This window comes from Globicephala melas, chromosome 10, assembly GCF_963455315.2.
Source record: "Globicephala melas chromosome 10, mGloMel1.2, whole genome shotgun sequence".
Taxonomy (NCBI): Eukaryota; Metazoa; Chordata; class Mammalia; order Artiodactyla; family Delphinidae; genus Globicephala; species Globicephala melas.
In genome coordinates this window covers 11850353-11871920 of record NC_083323.1, presented here as the reverse complement: position 1 = coordinate 11871920, position 21568 = coordinate 11850353, and the positions used below count along the sequence as shown (strand labels likewise).

At 37.1% G+C, this 21568-nt stretch overlaps 1 protein-coding gene across 21 annotated transcripts in view; it reads right to left on the bottom strand.

Annotated features, from left to right (window-relative positions):
* Positions 1 to 21568, bottom strand: part of RBFOX2 (RNA binding fox-1 homolog 2) — a 261511-nt gene that overhangs the window by 23608 nt on the left and 216335 nt on the right. For 9 of the 21 annotated variants that reach the window (XM_060306873.1, XM_060306875.1, XM_060306877.2 and 6 more), the window contains 4 exons: positions 17914 to 18060; positions 14663 to 14716; positions 5323 to 5415; positions 2470 to 2530 (listed from right to left, as the gene is read on the bottom strand). In XM_060306873.1, coding sequence (XP_060162856.1) covers positions 2470 to 2530; positions 5323 to 5415; positions 14663 to 14716; positions 17914 to 18060 — 355 coding nt within the window. The remainder of the gene's footprint in view (positions 1 to 2469; positions 2531 to 5322; positions 5416 to 14662; positions 14717 to 17913; positions 18061 to 21568) is intronic. The other 12 variants (XM_060306874.1, XM_060306876.1, XM_060306887.1 and 9 more) reach the window with 3 other exon arrangements.

The window sequence follows — 21568 nt, the reverse complement described above, 5'->3', positions numbered from 1 at the left end:
CACCAAGGAGAGACATGCAATGATAAAATTCAAGGTACATTCCCAACTTTGGTGCATGTCTTCTGAGATTTTAATTTGCAATAAGCATATTTATGTTAATCAGACCTTTAAGCTAATGGACACAAGACCGCTGCTGAACATTAACTTAAACATTTATAAATTTTAAGTATTTCCAAACAACATTAGGTTTGATATCAATTTCATTTCTACATTCCCTTTTTTAGATTTATAGGAATATGGCAAGTAGTAAAAAAAAAAGAAAAATGCACTATTACCCACTGATAGAGTGGAATTCCATGTGAAAACTTTAATCAATAAATATTTGTTGAATTTTATACATAAATATGCCATTTTATTTTTCTGAAAGATTGGCTCTTTGGTTTAATTCTTTTATAACATTGTAACATTGTGTCACTGCTACTCTATAAATATGTGAACGGAAAGAAGAAAAGGCCAATTAACAGATTTCAATGGCTATAAGCAAAGACATTATTCAAGAGAAAATCCATTCATTCGGAATCAATCCAATCCCCCATTCATTATTTTATGTGCTTATAGACATGCCTGTTCATTATGCTGCATAAAAATTTCAAAATCTGGATTCAAATCCTACTGGAGTTGCAAAAGCACAAATGTTCTTCAACTAGACAAATCAAGGGACTCAAAGCCAACATGAATTAAAATGCTGAGAATTCACCAGAAGGCACCTAGCACACTCTTTTCAGAATCTCTAACACGGGAGCTGCATGTTTCTAAAGTCTGGCTCCAGTAGGCTTGAATAGTGATTTAGAATAATATTAAAAAATGAACTTTTCCTTTCCTATCAATGGCACTATTACTTAAGCACTCCCTTTAAATGCATACAATGGATGCACATTATAATAATGGTATATAAAGGTACACTGTCAACAATATCTTGAATACGTTTAGTTTTGTACACTTTACAAATGTATTTTTACATTGTATTATATGTGTTTATGTCATTTGACTTTCACAAAACCCAAAGAGAGCGGTAAGATAGGTACCACCTCTGGGACAATGAGTAAGGACTACACTTCCCTGGGCTTCATTTCCTAGATAATAAGCTAGGAGGGTTGGATTTTAATGACTTCTAAAGAAGAGCCTTGTGGTGCTAAAATTCTGTGACTGCTACTTGACAGAGGTGACAACAGAATCAGATAGGTTAGGAAATTGGCCCACTGTCACAGAGGAAAATAAAGAGTCAAATCTAGAAGGAGAATTTCTGTCTTCTCAATTCTAGTCAGCAGCTCGTTCTGCTCCACCATTCTCGCTGGATCGAAAGGAAATCTGACATACTCTCCTTCTGATTTAGTTTAAATTGGATTTTTATCAAAACTGCAGAAACTTCTGTTTCTGTGATAGCAGTGAAAAGAAGAAAACAAAAGGTAAAGTGGAAGGTGGTGGTATCCCAAGATATACCACTAGTAAAGTGAGTAAGGAAAATGCAAATTATGCTGATAAATGCAAATTATGCTGATAAATGCAAATTATGCTGATTTCTATAATCTATTTGAAAAGCTGGGCTACACATATTTATTGAAGACCTCCCGGGATATACTCAACACTAATAATACACTTCTACTTGATTTAAGATACTACCAGCACACACTGTCATACTCTAGCAGTAGGTTCAAACTTTTATAAAGCAATAAAAGGGGAGAAACTCCCCTTTTTATTCTAGATAAAATCTTATGCATAACTCTAAAATATACAACAGAGAATGAGGTCCACCAAAGTAGAGCTGCAGGCCTCAAGACCCAGTCCATTCAGTTTTCTTTTCCCCCCAAGATGGTCCTGTAGAACACAGCTTGCAAAACCACTGTTGTACAACAGACTAAAACTATATCCTACCTCACTTAGGGAGTATGAGTCTAGATTAAATTTGACAACTGAAGCAAAAGTTCTGTTTTTGTTAGACAAAATATTCACAGAAAAATTCCTTCTTCATGAGAAACATTTATAAAACTCACTGTATAACAGGTAGGCACGGAATAGAAAATAGAAAATATGTGCGCGTACCCCTCCCCAACACACACACCCCGTGGCTGCTGCCTCTACACCATTCCTTCAAAAGGAGAACAAGGGGTCAAGAATTATTCCAATTATTATGTTCAGATAAGTAAGATCCAGGGGTATCCTGGACAAGCCTAACATATTACAAAGAACTACAGCAGCTACAAAAAGAGGGTGCCCACGGGGGGCCTAACTTGGGTTAATAGGTAACCTCAAATGATGTGTTCGCACTGTATAAAATGAACTTTACTGAGACTATAACACCTTAATAACTAAAAAAACTTAAAAAAAAAGTAATTTATAAAAATTAACTCTCCTAGGTAAAGAAAATACTTCAACGTACACAAAACAAACTGAAGACTGAAATCAAGAAAAAGTCTTTGATGTTTGTGAGAATAAATGACATGTTTCCGAAGATGACTTGTAACCTCTTACCATTTGCATATGGTGTGACCATCTTCTTATTGGTCATTACACGTGCTGTAGCATTATTCACCTACAGATACAAAGTAGAAAGAAGGGGCAGGGAGGAAGTAAACCACATTAGGGAATATGGAGGTGCTCATTCAATAACAAAGTATTCAGTTTAAAATGTAAATTTCAGAGACAACTGATTTAAATAATTAATATAACAATATAAAATATTAATAATAGTATTTTAATTAAAGTGTTCATTAAATGAGGCTAACAAGAGTAAAATGCAGTTTCTTGGTCTCCAAATGGAAAACTAGGACAACTTTACCATCCAGGCCTCCAAAGAAAAAGTACATCTGCAAGTTCTTTGGAGATCTTTTAAACAGAGAAGTCTCTGCATTGAGAAAATATGGAAAAAAGTAATTGGAAACAGCTCTGTGTGCACGTGAACTTTGAAGTTCATTAACAAAACAGAGGCTTGCTACGTTGGTCAGGAAATAAATTTATAGGAAGATAGGAAAAAAAATCTGTGGAGTTCACCTGTTCTGATGTTCAGCTTTTTTTATACGCTTGTATGAGATTTTACTGTTTGAGGTCAGTAAACAAATATAGGAACTGAGATTCCCATGCTGACAGACTTCAGGACCATTTTGAATTTTCTAGATTATGTGGCCTATTCATTTAAGAAGAAAGTTTTCAAGAGGGCTTTAAATCAGGCACTTAAAAGAATTCAAAAAATAAAGCTTATGTTTCTTTTGTTTTATGGTACTCTCTACCCTCATTACAGAACGGCATAACTAAAGCATTCTCAGTGGTAAGATAAGTAGACGCTACAAAGATGGTGCTGATGAAGAAAAGATGAATGGAGCTTAGAAGCCAGGATACTGCAGCCCAGTGTCAGAACCAGCCTCAAAGCTCTTGCAAGGAGGGTAAAGCCTTACCATAGAACCTGGTTATATACTATGTTGTCAGGTATATAAAAACAGGCCAGTTTTTAAAAGAATTATAAAACATACAAAATATAATATGTCTTATTTCGCTCTGGGAATTTATATTATGGTAAATTTGAATAGTGATAAATTTGTTACCAAAAACCACATCAATTTTAGGTAGAATTGGAACCAAAAATGTTTTAATAATATGTCTTTCAGGATTTGTATAGTGATGATCTTCCTATGTGAGGAAAAGAGCCGGAAACTCCATTTACTCTAGTTTGACCCACCAAATCATATCAACATTTCACATTTAAAAGAAAGAATGGGATACAACAATGATGAGACTGAGAGCATGCAGTTAAAAAACACACACACACAAATAAAAGAAAGAAAAAAACAATCAATTTTGGAAAGACAGGAGAAAGTGAAGAGCGAGGCTCTCACAGACAAGGATTAGAATGGGGCAAGAGCTTCCACTAGCTGCTAGAGCAGAAAGCACCCAAGCACTTAAAGGAAAAATGGCCAGAACCAATCAGAAACCACCAGTCAGCAAAAGAGACCAATAGCTGCACAGAACAGAGAAGGGGTGGGGAAGGACTAGGGCAAAGGGTAGGAAGACAGCTTGGGTAAGGAGAACAAAAAAGCGGGGAAGAGAAGAGAGAAAGTCAGGAAGGCTGTCACGGGCAGGAGAGAGAGCTGTCAAGAGCAAAGAAAGAACAGTCATAGCTACAAACAGAGGTCTGGGAAAGAGGAAAAGGAGGAAAGGAAGTGGGGGCAGGAAGTGCATTAATAAAACCAGCCAAACTGGAGTTCAGTAACTCTGAGTAAGATGTGCAAGGGGAAAAAATCACCATGACGTCAGTACTCAAACAGCTCAGACTGCTACAAAACAATGTGTACATCCAAAGTCCAGGCGGCATTACTCAACAGCATTGAAAATAAAAGGGGGAAAGGAAAAGGAAGAGGAGCAAGTCAAATCACATTTTGTAGTGTTAATGTGAGATGGCAGATGGACTTTTTCTTTCTTATTTGTTTGTAATTACATTTTAAAAAAGCTTCTTCTCTAGTGCTTTTGTTTCACTTACCGCCAACGGGCACCATCGCCAGCATTGTGTATAGTTACCATGGAAAGAGTGAGTCAAGTGAAGGGCCCTAAATGCTAAACCATTGGAAAGGGAGGGGGAAAAAAAAAGCAAAATATGCAGACATCTTACTCAAGATGGTGGCTTTTATATTTCATACTTTTAAAAACTGGGAAAGGGGAAAGGAGCCAGTTAACCTTCACTGCGTTATGAAAAGGGCTGGTGAGCACCAGGTGGCCGACTCACTCACAGTACTAGCACATTCCACAGGCAGCCACCCAACCCTCCAGTAACTGTTGAAATTCTAGATAGTAAATATGTTTGAAAACCACATTAGTTTTGGATTCTTTCCTCCCCGCCCCCAACCTCTGTGATCTTCTGTTCCTTACTTGTCACACGCATGTGGAGGCGAACTGGCCTCCCAAGAGAGAGAGGATACTGGCTGGCCCCTTGATTCATCATAGGACACATTTCTAAATTGGGTAGTTTGTAGACATTTTAAAAGTTAGTTTTATTTTGGCCTGATTAGAGGAATTCAGAGTCTCGCAAACTGAAGCAAAGGAAAAAAATCAAGAGAGTAGAAGGATGAACATTTTGGAGGAAAAAAGTAAATGAAAAACAAATACACATACATTCGCACACAGGTAAATCAAAATTAAAACCCCAAAACAACCAAAAAATGGGAGGGGGGAGAAGGATAGAAGTGTTACTTTTACGCGTTTTAGTGCAAGAAGGTAAAGGACACAGAGACACAAAAACACAAACAAGACAGGGTTCCAAATGTGAAATAAGTGAGGCAATACATAAAAAGAGAAATAAAAATATAAACCAGAAATTGAATTATTGAAGACATGCACCTCGATTTTACGGCCCTCTACCACGGTGCCGTGTAATTTCTCCCTGGCCCTGTCTGCATCAGCACTATTCTCGAAAGTTACGAACCCGAATCCCTGCATGCAGCGGGAGAAGGGGGGAAAACATGCACATCGTTATATTGAAATACTGATCTCTTGGTAAATAGAAAAAAAATATCACAGTATGAAACTGACATCAGCAACAACTCAGCAATACTCTCCCAAAGTCACATTTTTGGTCCATGCATATTTTGTAAAGGGAAATTAAATCCAATAAAAGAATAAAGAACTGTAGTAGTAGTGATGATAATAATAATAATGTAATTAACAACAATAAAAATAATAAAATAAAACATAAAGCATGTGAGGCCAGACCAAAATTAAGGTATAGAGTTACTCGGGTCAAACTATTCAACTGAGAATCTGAACATTTGAAAAAATCCTACCTTTCTTATTTCATGCTGCTAACATACATATACTTTTATATAATACTAAAAATAATTAAATCTATTATTCCTCAGTAACTTCTACATGGAACTTGATATTTAGGTGCAAACCTTGTATAATGAGTTTTTGAGGCGGTCTAATCGTTTTAGCCCCACTTTACCTGTTGCTTATAGCACCATCAACTTCTCTGGGAACGGTATAATTTAAGATATAGTGTTCATGCTTGATTCTGTGGGTACTGGGTGTGGAAGAGGAGAGCACTCATGTTTGTCTAAGCAAACGAAAATACCACTAAGCAGTGGTCAATTATGACTTTTCTTCAATGTGAATTTTAAACAACCAGACTGACACTCAAGAGTAAAAATATGTTCAGCTGAATTTCAGAAAATTGCTTACCCAAATTTGCCTAAATTTTGTTGAAGCCTACATCTGCTACTAAATGTATTAGTTTTTTCTATATGCAGAGAGAAAAAGGAATAGTCAAAAAGGCAACAGGAATGAGGTCTATGTTAGTGACATCAGTTGCATACTATTTAATAGGAAACGAATACCATAAAACAGCAATACAGTTGCTACTCTGAGTTAGGATTAATTTATTTGTCCATTGTAGACGCTGAAAAACAAACCAACCAACCATGGAGTTTTAATTTATTAAATAGAAAAAGCAGGAGACTGGGAGTTAACCCACTCTACTCCTTGACTCACATTAAATCTGAAAAGACCGCCTGGGTCATTATCTTTCTATCAATTTCAACACCAGCAGGATTTACTATATACTATAGGACTATTTGACAAAGCATTATATCAGTTTCATTCTAGGTGCTCTGTCCTTATCTTTCCACTCTGCAACTATAAAATTTTCTCAAGCTCTTTATATCTGTAGAGTGGTAACTTCTTAGAATTTTCTGAGACAGTCCTCATGTCTCAACAGCTTCACTGTCCCTCTAGCATTCTTTGAATATTCCATTGTAGGATAACCTGAACCTTTACTTTCACTGAAGTTCTGCTTTGCTGCTTATTAATACCATGAGTACTCCTATATATACAAAACATATTTTTAACTGAGATGGTAAATAATGTGCATTGCTCAATAAGATTTTATAAAAGCAACTCCATCATTCTGAAGGATCTGATTTCTCAGCATTTAAATGACTATATGGTTGGGTGGCAACCCACGGAGGATTCCAGTGGATTATCTCTACCTTCAGTGTGGATATCTAGAAAGTGAAATGCTAAGCTGACAGAAATTTTTTAAAATATATGTAGCTTAGGACGGAATACTATGGGTAATTTTAATTCAAAATTGTTCCTTAAAAATGTACATGTGTTGAAAATATCAATGCGAACACATTTTCAGAAACAAATTTTGATATCAACATGTTATAGCCACTTTGACAACTCAAGGTGTACAAGGGCAAGTTACTAATTAATTATTCCATTTGTCATCTACACTAGCATCTGATGAAGACAGGAAGCCAGCTATCCGATCCTGGAGAATCCTCCAATAGGAAAGTTAAACCTTTTAAAAAAGGTTACAGGGCTTCCCTGGTGGGGCGGTGGTTGAGAGTCCGCCTGCCGATGCAGGGGACATGGGTTCGTGGCCCGGTCCGGGAAGATCCCACGTGCCGCGGAGCGGCTAGGCCCGTGAGCCATGGCCGCTGAGCCTGCGCGTCCGGAGCCTGTGCTCCGCAATGGGAGAGGCCACAACAGTGAGAGGCCCGCGTACCACTAAATAAATAAATAAATAAATAAATAAATAAATAAATAAATAAATAAAATAAAAAAGGTTACAGATAGTGATGAGTTTTTATATCACATTTTGTAAGTTCTATAAGCTGTATTTCAACGGACTGTCACAGCCTTATACATTTTATGCCCTGGGTTAAATTAATAAATTATAAACTAGTGGTTGGACAGCAGATTATGTAGAGGCTAATATACAAGTTTTTAACTTTAGCATTATGACTACACACACCCACATACATACACACATACTTGTGTGTCTTTTAAATGCACCCATGGGGTAGAAAGGATAAACCTGTTTGTTTCCTTTTGAAAGTAAAGACATTGAGCCAATCTGAGGTTAAGTATTCAAGCATCAACAAGGCCCAGAGCACCAACAAGGTCTTCTTCCTTCCATGTAGCTTTTTCCTACAGCTAATGGTGAGAAAATTAGAAATTAAGCTTTGAAACCGAAATTCAGTATTCTATTTACTAAACTATATTAGTCCTACAATTCTTCTAATTTTCTCTTTCAAATCTAATTGCTAAATGTGTTCTATGACCTTTCTTTCTGTAATGTGTTGATGGACCATCTGTGACACAATGGCTGTGTGGTATCATAAGTGCTAGCATCTTACAGTCAGCATATGACGAAGTTTAACATTAAAGTCTGCTTGTGTAAGATTTTTTCAATATAACTTCAGTATTCTGGAACAAAATTTCACTTTTAAATGCTTTAAAAGTGTTTTATAAGGAAAGGTGTTTATAAACTAAAGGAAATGCTAATCAAGGTATCAAAGACATAAAAATGAAGTAATCTTTTTTTTTTTTTTTTTTTTTTGCGGTACGTGGGCCTCTCACTGCCGTGGCCTCTCCCGCTGCGGAGCGCAGGCTCAGCGGCCATGGCTCACGGGCCCAGCTGCTCCGCGGCATGTGGGATCCTCCTGGACCGGGACACAAACCCATGTCCCCTGCTTCGGCAGGCGGACTCTCAACCACTGTGCCACCAGGGAAGCCCCAAAATGAAGCAATCTTTGCAGGCATATTTACTAGCGTAAAGAGGAGGCAGAAGGCCTTGTTGATACTTTGGGACTCCTGATAAGAAACACAGAGGTAATAGGATTTCTTTCTTTCCTTCGAAGATAAATAGACCTTGTGTCAGGCAGAATAACAGTCCCCCCAAAGTTGTCCATGTCCTAATCCCCAGAACCTGTGAATATGTTACCTTACATGGCAAAAGGGATTTTGCAGATGTGATTAAATTAATGATCTTGCGATAGGGAGATTATCCTGGATTATCCAGATGAGCCCAATGTAATCGCAAAGGTGCTTAGAAGTGAAAGAGGGAAAGAGAGTCAGAATTGGAGAGTGTAGCGGCCTGAGAAAGGCTGGGCTGGCTGTTGCTGGCTCTGAAGACGGAAGGGGGGCTATAGGCCAAGGAATGTGGGCTGCCTCCCGAAGCTGGAAAAGGCATGCAATGGAGCATCCCTTAGAGCCACCTGAAGGAACACAGCCCTCCAACACTTTGATTTTAGCCTAGTGAGACCCACTTTGGACTTCTGACCTCCAGAACGGTAGGCTAATAAATCTGTGTGGTATTAAGCCACCAAGTTTGTGATAATTTGCTCAGAAGCACTAGGAAATGAGTATATATCTCTCAGAATTAAGGTCTGTGATTAGGAAGATGAGAAGCATAACCAGTATTTTTGGAGTACTGTCCTTAAATACTTTTCTCTTGAGTTGAAACTTCAAACAGGTGGTTTTCCATCACCTCAACTTCCTGCTTGCTTATCTGTCACATTTACAACTTGGTTTTAAGAATATTAACTCAAATAAGGCTTGAAAAAAATTTTAATGTACTGTTTCTTCAATAAAATTTAGCACTTTTTAAATGTGCCAGAAATTGAGCCAAGGATATTCATAGACTTAAAAAGTTACTAATAGGAAAACTCTCTTCCACGAAATTATGTTTAATGTTCCCTTATTCTTGGAAATCTAATTCACATTAATTCTGGTCATTTGGATCTCTTGCCTTGAAAAAAATTTAACACAATTATGTCTAAACCTAACACATTTTCCTTAGAAGAGCTTCAAAACGATCATACAAGGTATCAAAAAGGGAAACATAATAACAGTCTGAATAGCTACAAAGTCAGACCCTTAACAGTACATATTTCAGGTATGTAAGAAGATAAAAGATAAACAAAAAGTAAACTTTCATTTTTAAATTAAAAAAATGATGTTGCAACATTTGTCTATACCAGCACTATCCAATATATCCAAAAATACAGGATGAGCCACATATATAATTTCAAATTTTCTATTAGCTACATTAAAAAAGTAAAAACAAGTGAAACTAATTTCAATAATGCATTTTATTTAACCCAGTATATACGACGTATTATAATTTCAACATGGCATCATTATGAAACCATTATGAGTGAGATGTTTAATATTCTTTTTGAGCTAAGTCTTTGAAATTGGTGTCTATCTTGCACTTGGAGCACATTTCCATTTAGAGATGGGCCACATTTCAAGCGGCCGACGTGGCTGCTGCGCTGGGCAAGGAACGTCTACACCTTTACACTCTTACCTAAAGTTCTCAGCTCCCAAAGGTCTTCTATGTTAGCAGTTTAAATACACCAGTGCTACATTCACAATTTACCAGCTATCTTAGCTGTCTTTTGGAAATTGAGGGATGCTGTGTTTATCAGGTACATGGTCGTGGTTAAAACTTCTACAGAGTGTGACAAAAATTTTATTATCTGCCTTGACATCCATTTGTCATCAAGGGCACACAGGAGCCGAATAACTGTCACCTTTTTAGTCTGGCCTCAGACTGCAGTAAATAACAAGCAACAGGATGAGCATTGTAAAAATATTTTTAAATTTGTATAATCTTCGAATTTTTCCATCTCAGAAGAATGAGAAAGAAAATTTACCATGTAACTTTTAAGGGAGAAATCAAAAGCAGAAGGTTCTCCTGGGTATGGCCAGAACACAGAAATTAAAAAATAAATAAAAGAAAACTAAAACTAAAACCCATAAAATGGTAGCAAAAGAAAATAAACTAAGACTTTTGGAAATACATGCACTGTTAATTCAGTTTTAAGTATAATGAAAAACATTTCACCTCAGCATTACCCATCAAATTTTACTGAAAATCACAAAGGCCTACTCAGTGCAATTTCAAAGACAGTCTTTTGACTATATTTGGAAAGAAATAATTTCCCTTTGCATAAAATCAAAAGCCAGGGAAATAGGAGAGAAATTACAGCATATTTCTTGTGTCTGAGGAATGGGAATAGAGGTTTTATCTTCCCTAACTCCAGCCTAAACATAAGCTTAACCCAAACCCAGATTCCCATCATTCCAGAAATCCACCTGAGAGAAGTAATGCAAACACATTAACTAAAAATCTGCTAGAAATCTCAGTAATTGTTGCTGTGCTCTCTTCTGCAGTCCTTTAGAGGACTTAACAATTGACACTGTGTGAAGAAGAAGAGCTTCTATACATTCAATATTTATAAAACGCGTCCCTTCAAAAGTGACAAGTATACTCAAAGTATGTTGACAAAACTTTATGGAAAATATAAATGTTAGAATCTTTGTATTTCTTTTTAAAATAAGCTTGATAATTATCACAAACAAAATGTTATGGGACTGGGTGATAGTGAACAGGATGGTGGAAGGTCTGAATTTCAACAGTGAAATAAACTTTTGAAAACAAGTGCTCAGTTACTAAAAGCGTCTAGCAGACAGTACAAGGTCAAGAGTATTGGCTGTTGAACTAGGTGACCACTGTTCAGTGCTCTGTTTAAGATTCTATGTGAGAATATGTGAGAAAAAAAGAAAAAAGGAAGGAAATACATGAGAATATTGTGACTATTCCATTTAATGAACTATGTATGCTTTCCCGCCTTCTCATTAAATGTCATGTTTTCCTTTTATAATGGTTTTTAAAAGGGTGCTTTTTAAAAATTGTTACTCAAAGGATCTATAAAGAGAACGACAATATAATTTATTGTTCAAACTAGGATACTTTGAGGGAGAAAGGGGACATTATTAATTGCTAAGACAACAAGTATAACTGGGACTATCCTAGATAAACCAGGATATATGGCCACTCTCCCTATACACTAACTTCTTATTGTTTGTATTACTACTTTGTCACGACTGGTGAAATCTGGAGAATCAATAATGCTATGTGTATCTGTTTCATCATTTTCTAGATTCTATATGAGCACATTAGTTAACTTTTTGGAAGGGGTATCATTTTTCATCACATATCTTAATTAAACATTTTCAAAAGGATAGTCTATCTTTGCTTCAGTTAATCACAGAAAACTAAATACAGCTGACTTTATGTTTTTACAAAGGAGCAGGGAGTAAAAAGAACACTTTCAAAAATCACATGAAATAATTTAAATAAATATGTATATATGTATATGCATGTAAATGAAATAAATTCATTTCATAAAAACCAAATTCAGAATATGAAGGTCAAAGAAGAAAAAAGGAAAATAGTCAACAACAAAGAAACAACTACTTTCTGGAACACAGAAATTCTACTCTCCAGGCAAGGTGGAAAGGTAGACTACTAGCAGGCAGGGAAGGAATGGGCATGCAGCAAGACAGTGTTCACTTATGTTTTTAAGGGGGTATATTCTCAAACCCGGGGCCAACGATCTCATAAAAAATAAGACATGGTAATAAAGAGTTGCTTTTTGTTTCGCAGTCACTTGGTTAAATACTGTTTTACATGTAAGTATTACTTATCTCTAAAAACTTGTCAGTTTTTCCATTATTGCTTCAGAAAAAATTCAATAAAGCTAATTTCTGTACAGAAAAGCACTCTGTTAAAAGACTGAGCAATTCTTAGCTAACCAATAGGACCATATAAGTCTCCTTTTCTCTGGCTCCTTTCAAGACATGTTGTAATTTTATAGTCAACCCCAGACACAAAAGTAATGAGAAACTAAACTTAATTTACAAAAAGAAAAGTACTCATTAATTTATCTCAGGTGGATCCCAGAAGACGCATCTAGGTTTTGACTCCAAAATAAATCTCTATTAATGAGCCCATTCCAGCTAAGAACTTTAGGTAGCAGTTAAGAAGGGCAAAGGATGAAGACAGGTTTTTGTATCAGTTCTAGAAGGCAGGTCCAAGGCAATTCTGAATTCTGTGCTTTGTTTTAAAAACATTTTCCAATTAGTACACAGTCTGTCTACCCTTCAGCAGCCCAAAGAAAAAAGGGCAGTGAGGACACAGCATCAAGCTGAGAGAGGCAGCATATACTTTTAGATTCCCCAAAGAGAAAAGGAAGGCTTGTGTCATTTTAAAATGGAAATTACAGGGGAGGAGTAATTGAATCGGGTAAATTAAAAATTTTTTGGTAGTAGGCAAATCCTTGAAGTCAATGAAAGAAGCCTTAGAAAGATCAATTTCCTTTGCTTCACAAGAATTCAATCAAATTATTTTCTTGGTAAGGAGCAAAGTCCTCAATGCCTGATAGAATTTTATTGGGCTTCCGGTTGTTAGTCTAGCTAAGAATGTTTTAAGTGCAAACACTTAAAACCAAAAGCATTTAAACTATACTGGTTCAGATAAACAGTGTGGTCAATAATCTTCATGTATTTATTTCACATTCATGTGCTTCTCATCTCTAAACCATTGTCATTTTTCTATCTTGTATCTAAAAAGTTCACAAAAAAATAACAGCAAACTATACAACAAATGAATAGAAATCCACTGTGAGGAAATTACAAGTATAAACAGTTTTACTGGTTACAGTTTGAATAGATTTCACTTTAAAAATACTTACCAAGTTAAGTGCTGGAGAAAGTTCTGTATAGGCATAATTAATCTTTTTTTGTTTTAACTGAAAACTGAAAGCTTAGAGTATAATTACCTCTTTAATAATAAACAAATAATTATTATAGTCAGAATTAAACACTTTTAGTGTTGATGCATTCTATAAAGGAAGGGAATAATAATCAGAAGCATTAGGAAAGCACAAACATTTTTATTAGTACAGATGGGGGCAGGAAGTATATATAACTCTGTAGATATGTTATTAGTTCCCAAAGTATGGTGAATTTGGAGTAGGAAATTAAGAGAGGTAAATATTAGCTTATTTATTTACTTTATTTAGCTCTTCTCAAATTACATTCTTAAGAGATTTAATCATAGCTAAGGGCTATTTTCAAAGTTCAGTAGGGATGACCAAATGAAAATTAATTTCAAAAAACTGGTCTAACCTAAAAATGCAAGTAGAACTGAACATAGCAAGGTAAATATTTACAAGCCTGCCCACAGCTGATTGTGTCTGTGGAGTGTATTCCATTTGTTGAGGAAGAAGAAAACTCTCACATAAAACATTCTGAAATTCAGTTCATCAAATATTTTTTCACAACACCATTTGTAAGACTTTACAATTCCTTCATTCCTAAAAGCACTGCTGCTTATTTTAGTGCATAAAAATTCTAAATCATACAGATTGGGAATTTAAAACAGTAAATTATTATGTTCATCCTCATGCAAAAAAACCCCAACTCACTGTATTTGTAATTGAAGTGACTCTCAGTCCTGAAGCTTGCCTATCTGGGTATAACTTAAAGGAGGAAATCCACAGTGAATACCTGAGTCACTACTCCCTGTTTTCAAGCTTTATCAGAATTTACTAAACAGAGAGAACAAGTCAACTGAACAACTGAAATATTAAATTTGTTCTAAGTATGTCATTTTGAAGTTCGATTTTTAAAAGCTGAACTGTTCTGGTAGAATTCAGACTAGAATTCTCACAAAATCCCAACTAGAATTCTCACAAAATTTTCACTTTTTTCCAGTCTTCTGTCTCGTCCTTTACAATAAGAAGCTTAGGCCCAATTTAAATCTGAGAAAGGACTGACATCTCCTACAGCCTTTCCTCCTTACGGCCACACTCTCCCCTCAAACCTCGCTCGTTTCTACACCATCACTCTCCCAATTTAAGAAAGATTTAGGAGAAATCTGGCCACGCAGTGGCTTATGTTTTGAGGTAACCTAATCAAGCTAGCTCACTGGGATACTTTTTGCAGGCTTGAAAAACAGCTTAAGTTTTCTGACTATTTACTATTTTAAATAAAACAAAACTAAAAGAAATCAAGCACACAACACTGAAATGGAGCTTACCTTAGAGCCACGTTCATTAAAGATTATTTCTACATCTAGGATTTTGCCAAACTGCTGCAGAGACAAAAATAAAAACATTTACTCATGTTCAGCTTTTTATCCATATACTTTACTTTCTTCTGAAAGAGGAAGAGGTGGTTTTTTTTCTTTAAACTACTTATTTAACATCCATGTTTCTATTTGTTGGTAGGTCCCAATATCAGTTGTTGATTTTTCCTCATCATTGAGCTGATAATTTTTCCTTTTTTAATTCACTCACTCACGCATTATTCACCTCTTTATAGTGGAAGCTGTTTTCAGAAGTTATTCACAGCGTCACTGTATTACATGCTTCTTCACATGGACAAGAACTGGGGGTTTTCCTAACTACATCTCTAACTTTTGAAATCGTAAGTAGAAAGATATACTACTGATGGCTGTTCTTCTTCCCTTTCTTGTTTTTTTGGGCCGCGCCTCCCACGGCATACAGGATTTTAGGTCCCTGACCAGGGATCGAACCCATGCCCCCTGCAGTGGAAGCTCCGAGTCTTAACTATTGGACTAACAAGTAAGGCCTTCCTTTTTTTTTTCTTTTTAATTAATAAAAGTAAACCACATTTACTGGAAAAAAAATAGAAAATATAGATAAACAAAAAGGAAAAGGGAAAACAAAAAATGAAGATCATCCATCTGCAATCCCAACATCTTAACATTTTGGTACACAGCCTTCCCAGCTTTTCCTTAGGCGTGTGTGTGTGTGTGTGTGTGTGTGTGTGTGTGTGTGTGTGTGTGTTACTTTTCTTAAACTTCATATACTATGAATAACTTTCCCAATCAATAAATATATATGTGTTATCTCCATAGGCTACATGCCATTTTCCAGCATACCAAACATTCATGGACATTATGGATGATTCTATCGATATTTATTTGCCACTTCAGTATTTCTGCAATAAACATCATCTAGAATATTTAAAATAATAACTTCGTTTTGAAATTAGTTAAATATTTTAACATTTGGAAAATCAAACAGAGCTAAAAATATAACACCTAAATAACTCTATTGCTAGGTAGCTAAATAGCTGATCAGAGGGGCATACAAATAACACAGTAATTATCTGGAGGAGAGGTATATGTAAGGTGATAAAACTACCTGTTTTAATCAATACCTGAATGAACTGAATTGAAGGAATGTACAGTAAATCTCCAATATCGTTTTGGCTCACATTTCCCTTTGAGAACTAGCCTCACAGACCCAATTATCTATTTCACTTGGATTTCAAACTAGACTTTGGGAAATGTGAAGAAACTAAAAAACGAAAAGGGCAAAACAGAGATCATGTTTTCTTATTGGGTTGAATCATTACTATCTTTATCAAAAAAACATGTATTAAGAGCCCAAGTTTTCTAGAATAAGACTTCTGGACTTGATTCCAGCTTCACCATTTAATAGAAAATCAGAAAAATCAAGGGAAGAGGAAAATGTCTTATTTTAGGAAGGAGGGCACTTTATTTTATTTCTATGTCTATCCAAAAAACTGAAATTTGTATGGTATTTTAGAGTTTGTTTTCTTTTACATTTTCTAATTCATCTTTATAATAACCTTCCAGAGTAAGAACTGGTTAAGGAAAATGAGACTAAAAGAAGGTACTCATCAAGTCTGCAGAGGTAATAAAATGGAAATAAAATAGAACATGGAATCTCTGCTCTTTACCAATGCTACTGTCCTTCTAAAACACTGATAGGTACTAACTACGTGGAAGAAGACAGCAACCAGGTATCTCCTGCAATGAAAAATTTTTTTTTTTTTTTTGCACTTAGTGTCTTATGAGAAGGGCATTATACATTTCAAGAAATCACTGACAACTGGCCTAGGCAGATCTTTAGTGGACACTATTTTTCTGCCTCAACAGAGAAAACACTTCTGACAGATGAGGATGCATTCCATTTTCACAGACCTCCAGAGATTAAGGTTCCATATTATCTCTGATAATTCAGTAGAGAACCTAGTAACTCATACTCCTGGGAAGTTTCTTCTTAAACATAACCCAAATTCTTTTTTCTTTTTAAATTTATTTATTATTTTTGGCTACGTTGGGTCTTCGTTGCTACGCGTGGGCTTTCTCTAGTTGAGCGGGGGTTACTCATTGAGGCAGTGTGCAGGCTTCTCATTGCGGTGGCTTCTCTTGTTGTGGAGCATGGGCTCCAGGCATGCGGGCTTCAGTAGTTGTGGCATGTGGGCTCAGTAGTTGTGGCTTGCGGGCTCCAGAGCACAGGCTCAGCAACTGTGGTGCACAGGCTCAGTTGCTCCACAGCATGTGGGATCTTTCCGGACCAGGGCTCGAACCTGTGTCCCCTGCACTGGCAGACGGACTCCCAGCCACTGTGCCACCAGGGAAGTGCCGTAACCTAAATTCTTTATGTCGCCCTTTATATTTTCTGTTGCTCTCTTTTCTGTAGAACTGGAGAATAGCTGGCTACCATTTCATGTTGAAAAGCTCTTCCAGTGCTTCAAAAATACCATTAAATCTCAACCCTGGCCTTGCCTTTGGTATAGAAAACACATCCAGGAAGTCAGCTGTAAGTGACAGAACTCTGCTCCAGGGTCTTGTCGCCATGAAGTGGCCACAACCGAGACTTAAAGAAGGGCATTTGCTTTTCTGACAAAGCATTAGGCTGCTATCCAAATAATTAAAACAAAAATCAATTATTTCTTACTCCTAGTTCAAGTTAAGTGTTTGATCAAATTAAAACAGGCAACAACACCTTAGCCCCCCAAAAGAATTAAGATTCTCAGCAGCCATTCATTTCTGAGTAACTTAAATATTTGCTATTATACTTCGTTTTCATGACAGCGATTCTGGGAGGAAGTAAACAGCTGGAAGAACACGCCAGGCAGCAAACTAACCCCCTATACCTGATTTTAGATCACAGATATGATTTTACTTAATTCATAACCCTTTGAAAGGCAGGGATTACTGTCTTGTCCTGATTTCAGTGCTTGGGTTTTCTGAACGTCCTAAGAAACCCCTCAGTCCCAGGCAAACTGGGTTGTGGAGTCATCTTATGTATGTGAGAATTTGCAAGGATAATGTCTAGAATAGGCCAGGAGATGGGAAAGTTTCTAAAGCCTGATGAAAATAATGATTTACCTCAGGATCTTTCTCAACATACTTGTAATTTTATCCTAAAGTAGTAATGACTAATAATACATCTGGTGAGTTAAAGTATATTTTCATTGTAAAACCATAAAAGGACTTCAGAGACTTACCCCAAACATCTGCCGGAGGTCAGGATCCCGGAAGCGGAAAGGAATATTAGAGACATGCAGGCGTTTAGGGGTAGATTTACTCTCTGAATTTTCACTACTTTGCGTCTGTGACTGCTGGCCTTCTGTCTGTGCGCCCCCTTCTGTCTGCTAAGCAAAGAAATAAACAACATTAAGGGAAAAATAAACACAATTATTTCACAAGAATTACATAAAATAATTGAAGTCCTCCCCCACCCCAATCATTCTCAAACAGTGTGTCTTTAAGCAAAAATTACAGCTGTCCTTTCAAAGAAAAAAACCAAAGATGTTATCTGTGTCCAAAATGCTATAGTTTACCAAAAAATTTAGGTCTTTTGCATATTTATAGTACATTAGTAAAGTGGGAGATACTAGAAACACTAAGTGACTTGCTCAAGATCACATGGAGAGGAACTTCCCTGGTGGTCCAGTGGTAAAGAATCCACCTTACAATGCAGGGGACGAAGGTTCGATCCCTGGTCAGGGAACTAAGATCCCACATGCCATGGGGCAACTAAGCCCATGGGCCACAACTACTGAGCTCACGCACTAGAGCCCGCGTGCCGCAAACTACAGAGCCCATGCGCTCTGGAGCCCAAGGGCCACAACTACAGAGCCCTTGTGGCCTGGAGCCTACGTGCCTCAACTAGAGAGGAGAAAACCTGCACACCACCACTAGAGAGAAGCCCATGCACAACAATGAAGAGCCTGCGTGCCGCAACTAAGACCTGATGCAGCCAAAAAAATAAAATAAAATAAATTAAAAAAAAAAAAAGATCACATGGAGATACATTAGGAAAACAAGATATAAAAATAGTACATTGGGACTTCCCTGGCGGCACAGTGGTTAAGAATCCACCTGTCAATGCAGGGGACACGGGTTCGAGCCCTGGTCTGGGAAGATCCCACATGCCACGGAGCAACTAAGCCCGTGCACCGCAACTACTGAGCTTGCACTCTAGAGCCTGTGAGCCACAACTACTGAGCGTGCGTGCCACAACTACTGAAGCCTGCGTGCCTAGGGCCCATGCTCTGCCATTGCAACGAGAAGCCCACGCACTGCAACGAAGAGTAGTCCCTGCTCACCGCAACTAGAGAAAGCCTGCGTGCAGCACCGAAGATCCAACACAGCCATAAATAAATAAACAAACAAATAAAAAGAATAATGATTAAAAAAATAAAAATAGTACTTTGTTCTTAGATTCTTATGGAAGTTCCTTTTTTTTTTTTTTTGCGGTACACGGGCCTCTCACTGTTGAGACCTCTCCCGTTGTGGAGCACAGGCTCCAGATGCGCAGGCTCAGAGGCCATGGCTCATGGACCCAGCCGCTCCGCGGCATGTGGGATCTTCCCAGACCGGGGCACGAACCCGTGTCCCCTGCATCGGCAGGCGGACCCTCAACCACTGCGCCACCTGGGAAGCCCGAAGTTCCTGTTTTTGAGATCTTTCCATTTTGAAAATATAGAGTCTGTGGTATAATACTTAGTTGTGGAGATACCAGTATTTCTGGTTCATCATTTCAGGAAATAAGGGAATATTTTTATATTTCATTTCCTCTATTAGTTCCAGGGTTTATGACTACTGGGTTACCAAAGTACTGTAACATTATTTATGAAGAGGAGACACCTAGTGACAAAGGGCCCTTTGCTCAAAAACTGAATAAGCTTCTTACTCTGAAACCAATCTGTACTCTCCTCCCTAATTTATGCGATTCCTGCTACTTCAGCAAAGGGAACCTACCCTTCTGTAGCCCAGAGCAAAGTTGCATTTAGAAAAATCTGTTGGGAAAGGCTTGAAGGGACCCTGCCTAATCTACTACATACCCATAAATGCTAGATTTGTATATATCCATAGTGAAAGAATATGGGTGAGTGTGGGTGTGCATTTTTAATCATGAATCTCTTCTGCAATGTCCTAGGCATGTGTTAATTTAATTCTTTTTCAGTTAAGTCCTCAAAAAATTGCTATGTTGAGAAATACTTTTGACAAATACCTAACAGGTGTGATACATTCTAGGCATTCAAAAAACATTTACTTTGAAGTATTAATTTGACAATTTAAGAACCGTATGTTTTCACTATTCCCTGTGAAGCGCATGCCAAACTGGATGGCTCAATGATATGATTAAACCAACACACTTAAAACAGGAGTGGAACTTGCTGTTCTTATTATCTCAGTTGAATGAGAACTGAGTCCCTCTAGCAGATTCTGGGTGGCACGGAATGGGTCCCCCCACTCTGACCCAGCGTTCAGCTAAAAGACACTGACCCAGAGATACCTTTGGCTCAGAGATGTTTGAACCATGTTGAAATGAAGTTTGAGACTTTAACATATAAAGGATAAACAGGAATGAACTCCAAATGTATACCAGCTTTTCAAGTGTCAATCTAAGGGATGGCCGCCTTTATCTCCTGCCATTCAGGCCTCGCAGGTGGCCTCACTGTGCAATTATTCACATGGTACAAAAATAGCAGGAAAGGAAAGAGCTACAAAGCCATGTTCTGCGAAAGTGTAAGGTTTTCAATCCTCAATCTGGGCACAATGCAGACTAAACAAAACACATTCCATTCAAAGATAAAACTCACTAAGTTACTAAAAACCAGCATCATGGACACCAAAGCAACGAGCACAAGCATCAATTACAACTGATGCTCATTCGAGCACCTTCCAACTTGCCTCTCACATCTCACAGCTGGATCACATAAAACTCTTTCTTCAATCAAACTTTAAAACCACCAGATCTGATCTGAAGGATGACAGTGTTATCACTCAGAGAAAAGTTAAAAAGACCGATTCTAGCTCCAAACCATAGTTTTATATACAGCTTATATATGTAGACTATGTAGTCTGTAAAAGGGTATGTGAGGTGGCAGGATAAATGAAAACTAACCATTACTTCCAAGTATGTTGCCTGAGGTACTTAATTTCTGTTCTTGAGAATATTATTTTACAGTCCAGAAGACACAACTGATGAAAAAGAAGCCAGATTGGTTAATTTTCCAGCCTTGTGGTGAACACCTACATTATTTAAAAGTACGAAATCTTTAATTCTCCGGAGACTTAGCAAGTAGAAAAAGTGAACCATTATTTCCAAAATTCTTAAGCCTTCTGATTTTAAATATATTTATAAATTGAAGTTTAACATACATAGCTAACAAATGCATAAGTCATAAGAATACAGCTGCATGAATTTTCACAAAGAAAATACACTCACGTAACCATCAAATTAGATTAAGCCACAGAACTCCAGCATCACCTGTGGGCCCCACTCCAGTTTCTACTCCCCTGCCAAAGGATCACCACCATCCTGACTTCTAACTCCATAGATTAGTTCTATCATTTTTGAACTTAAAAAAAAAAAAAAAAGGAATCATACATTATGTACTTTTTTGTGTCTGGCTTCTTTTACACATCATAATAACACACACACTGTTGTACATTTTATAACCATACAGAACTTATTTGAGCTGCTTCCAGTTTTTGGCTATTAAGGATAATGTTCCTATAAATATTGTTTGGGTGCACAGGAGCAGGCATTTCTGTTGGGTGAATAGACATCTAGGATTGGATTTGTTGGATCAAGGATATGTCTAGGTTCAGCCTTCAAAGGTACTATCAGTTTTGCAAAGTGGCTGT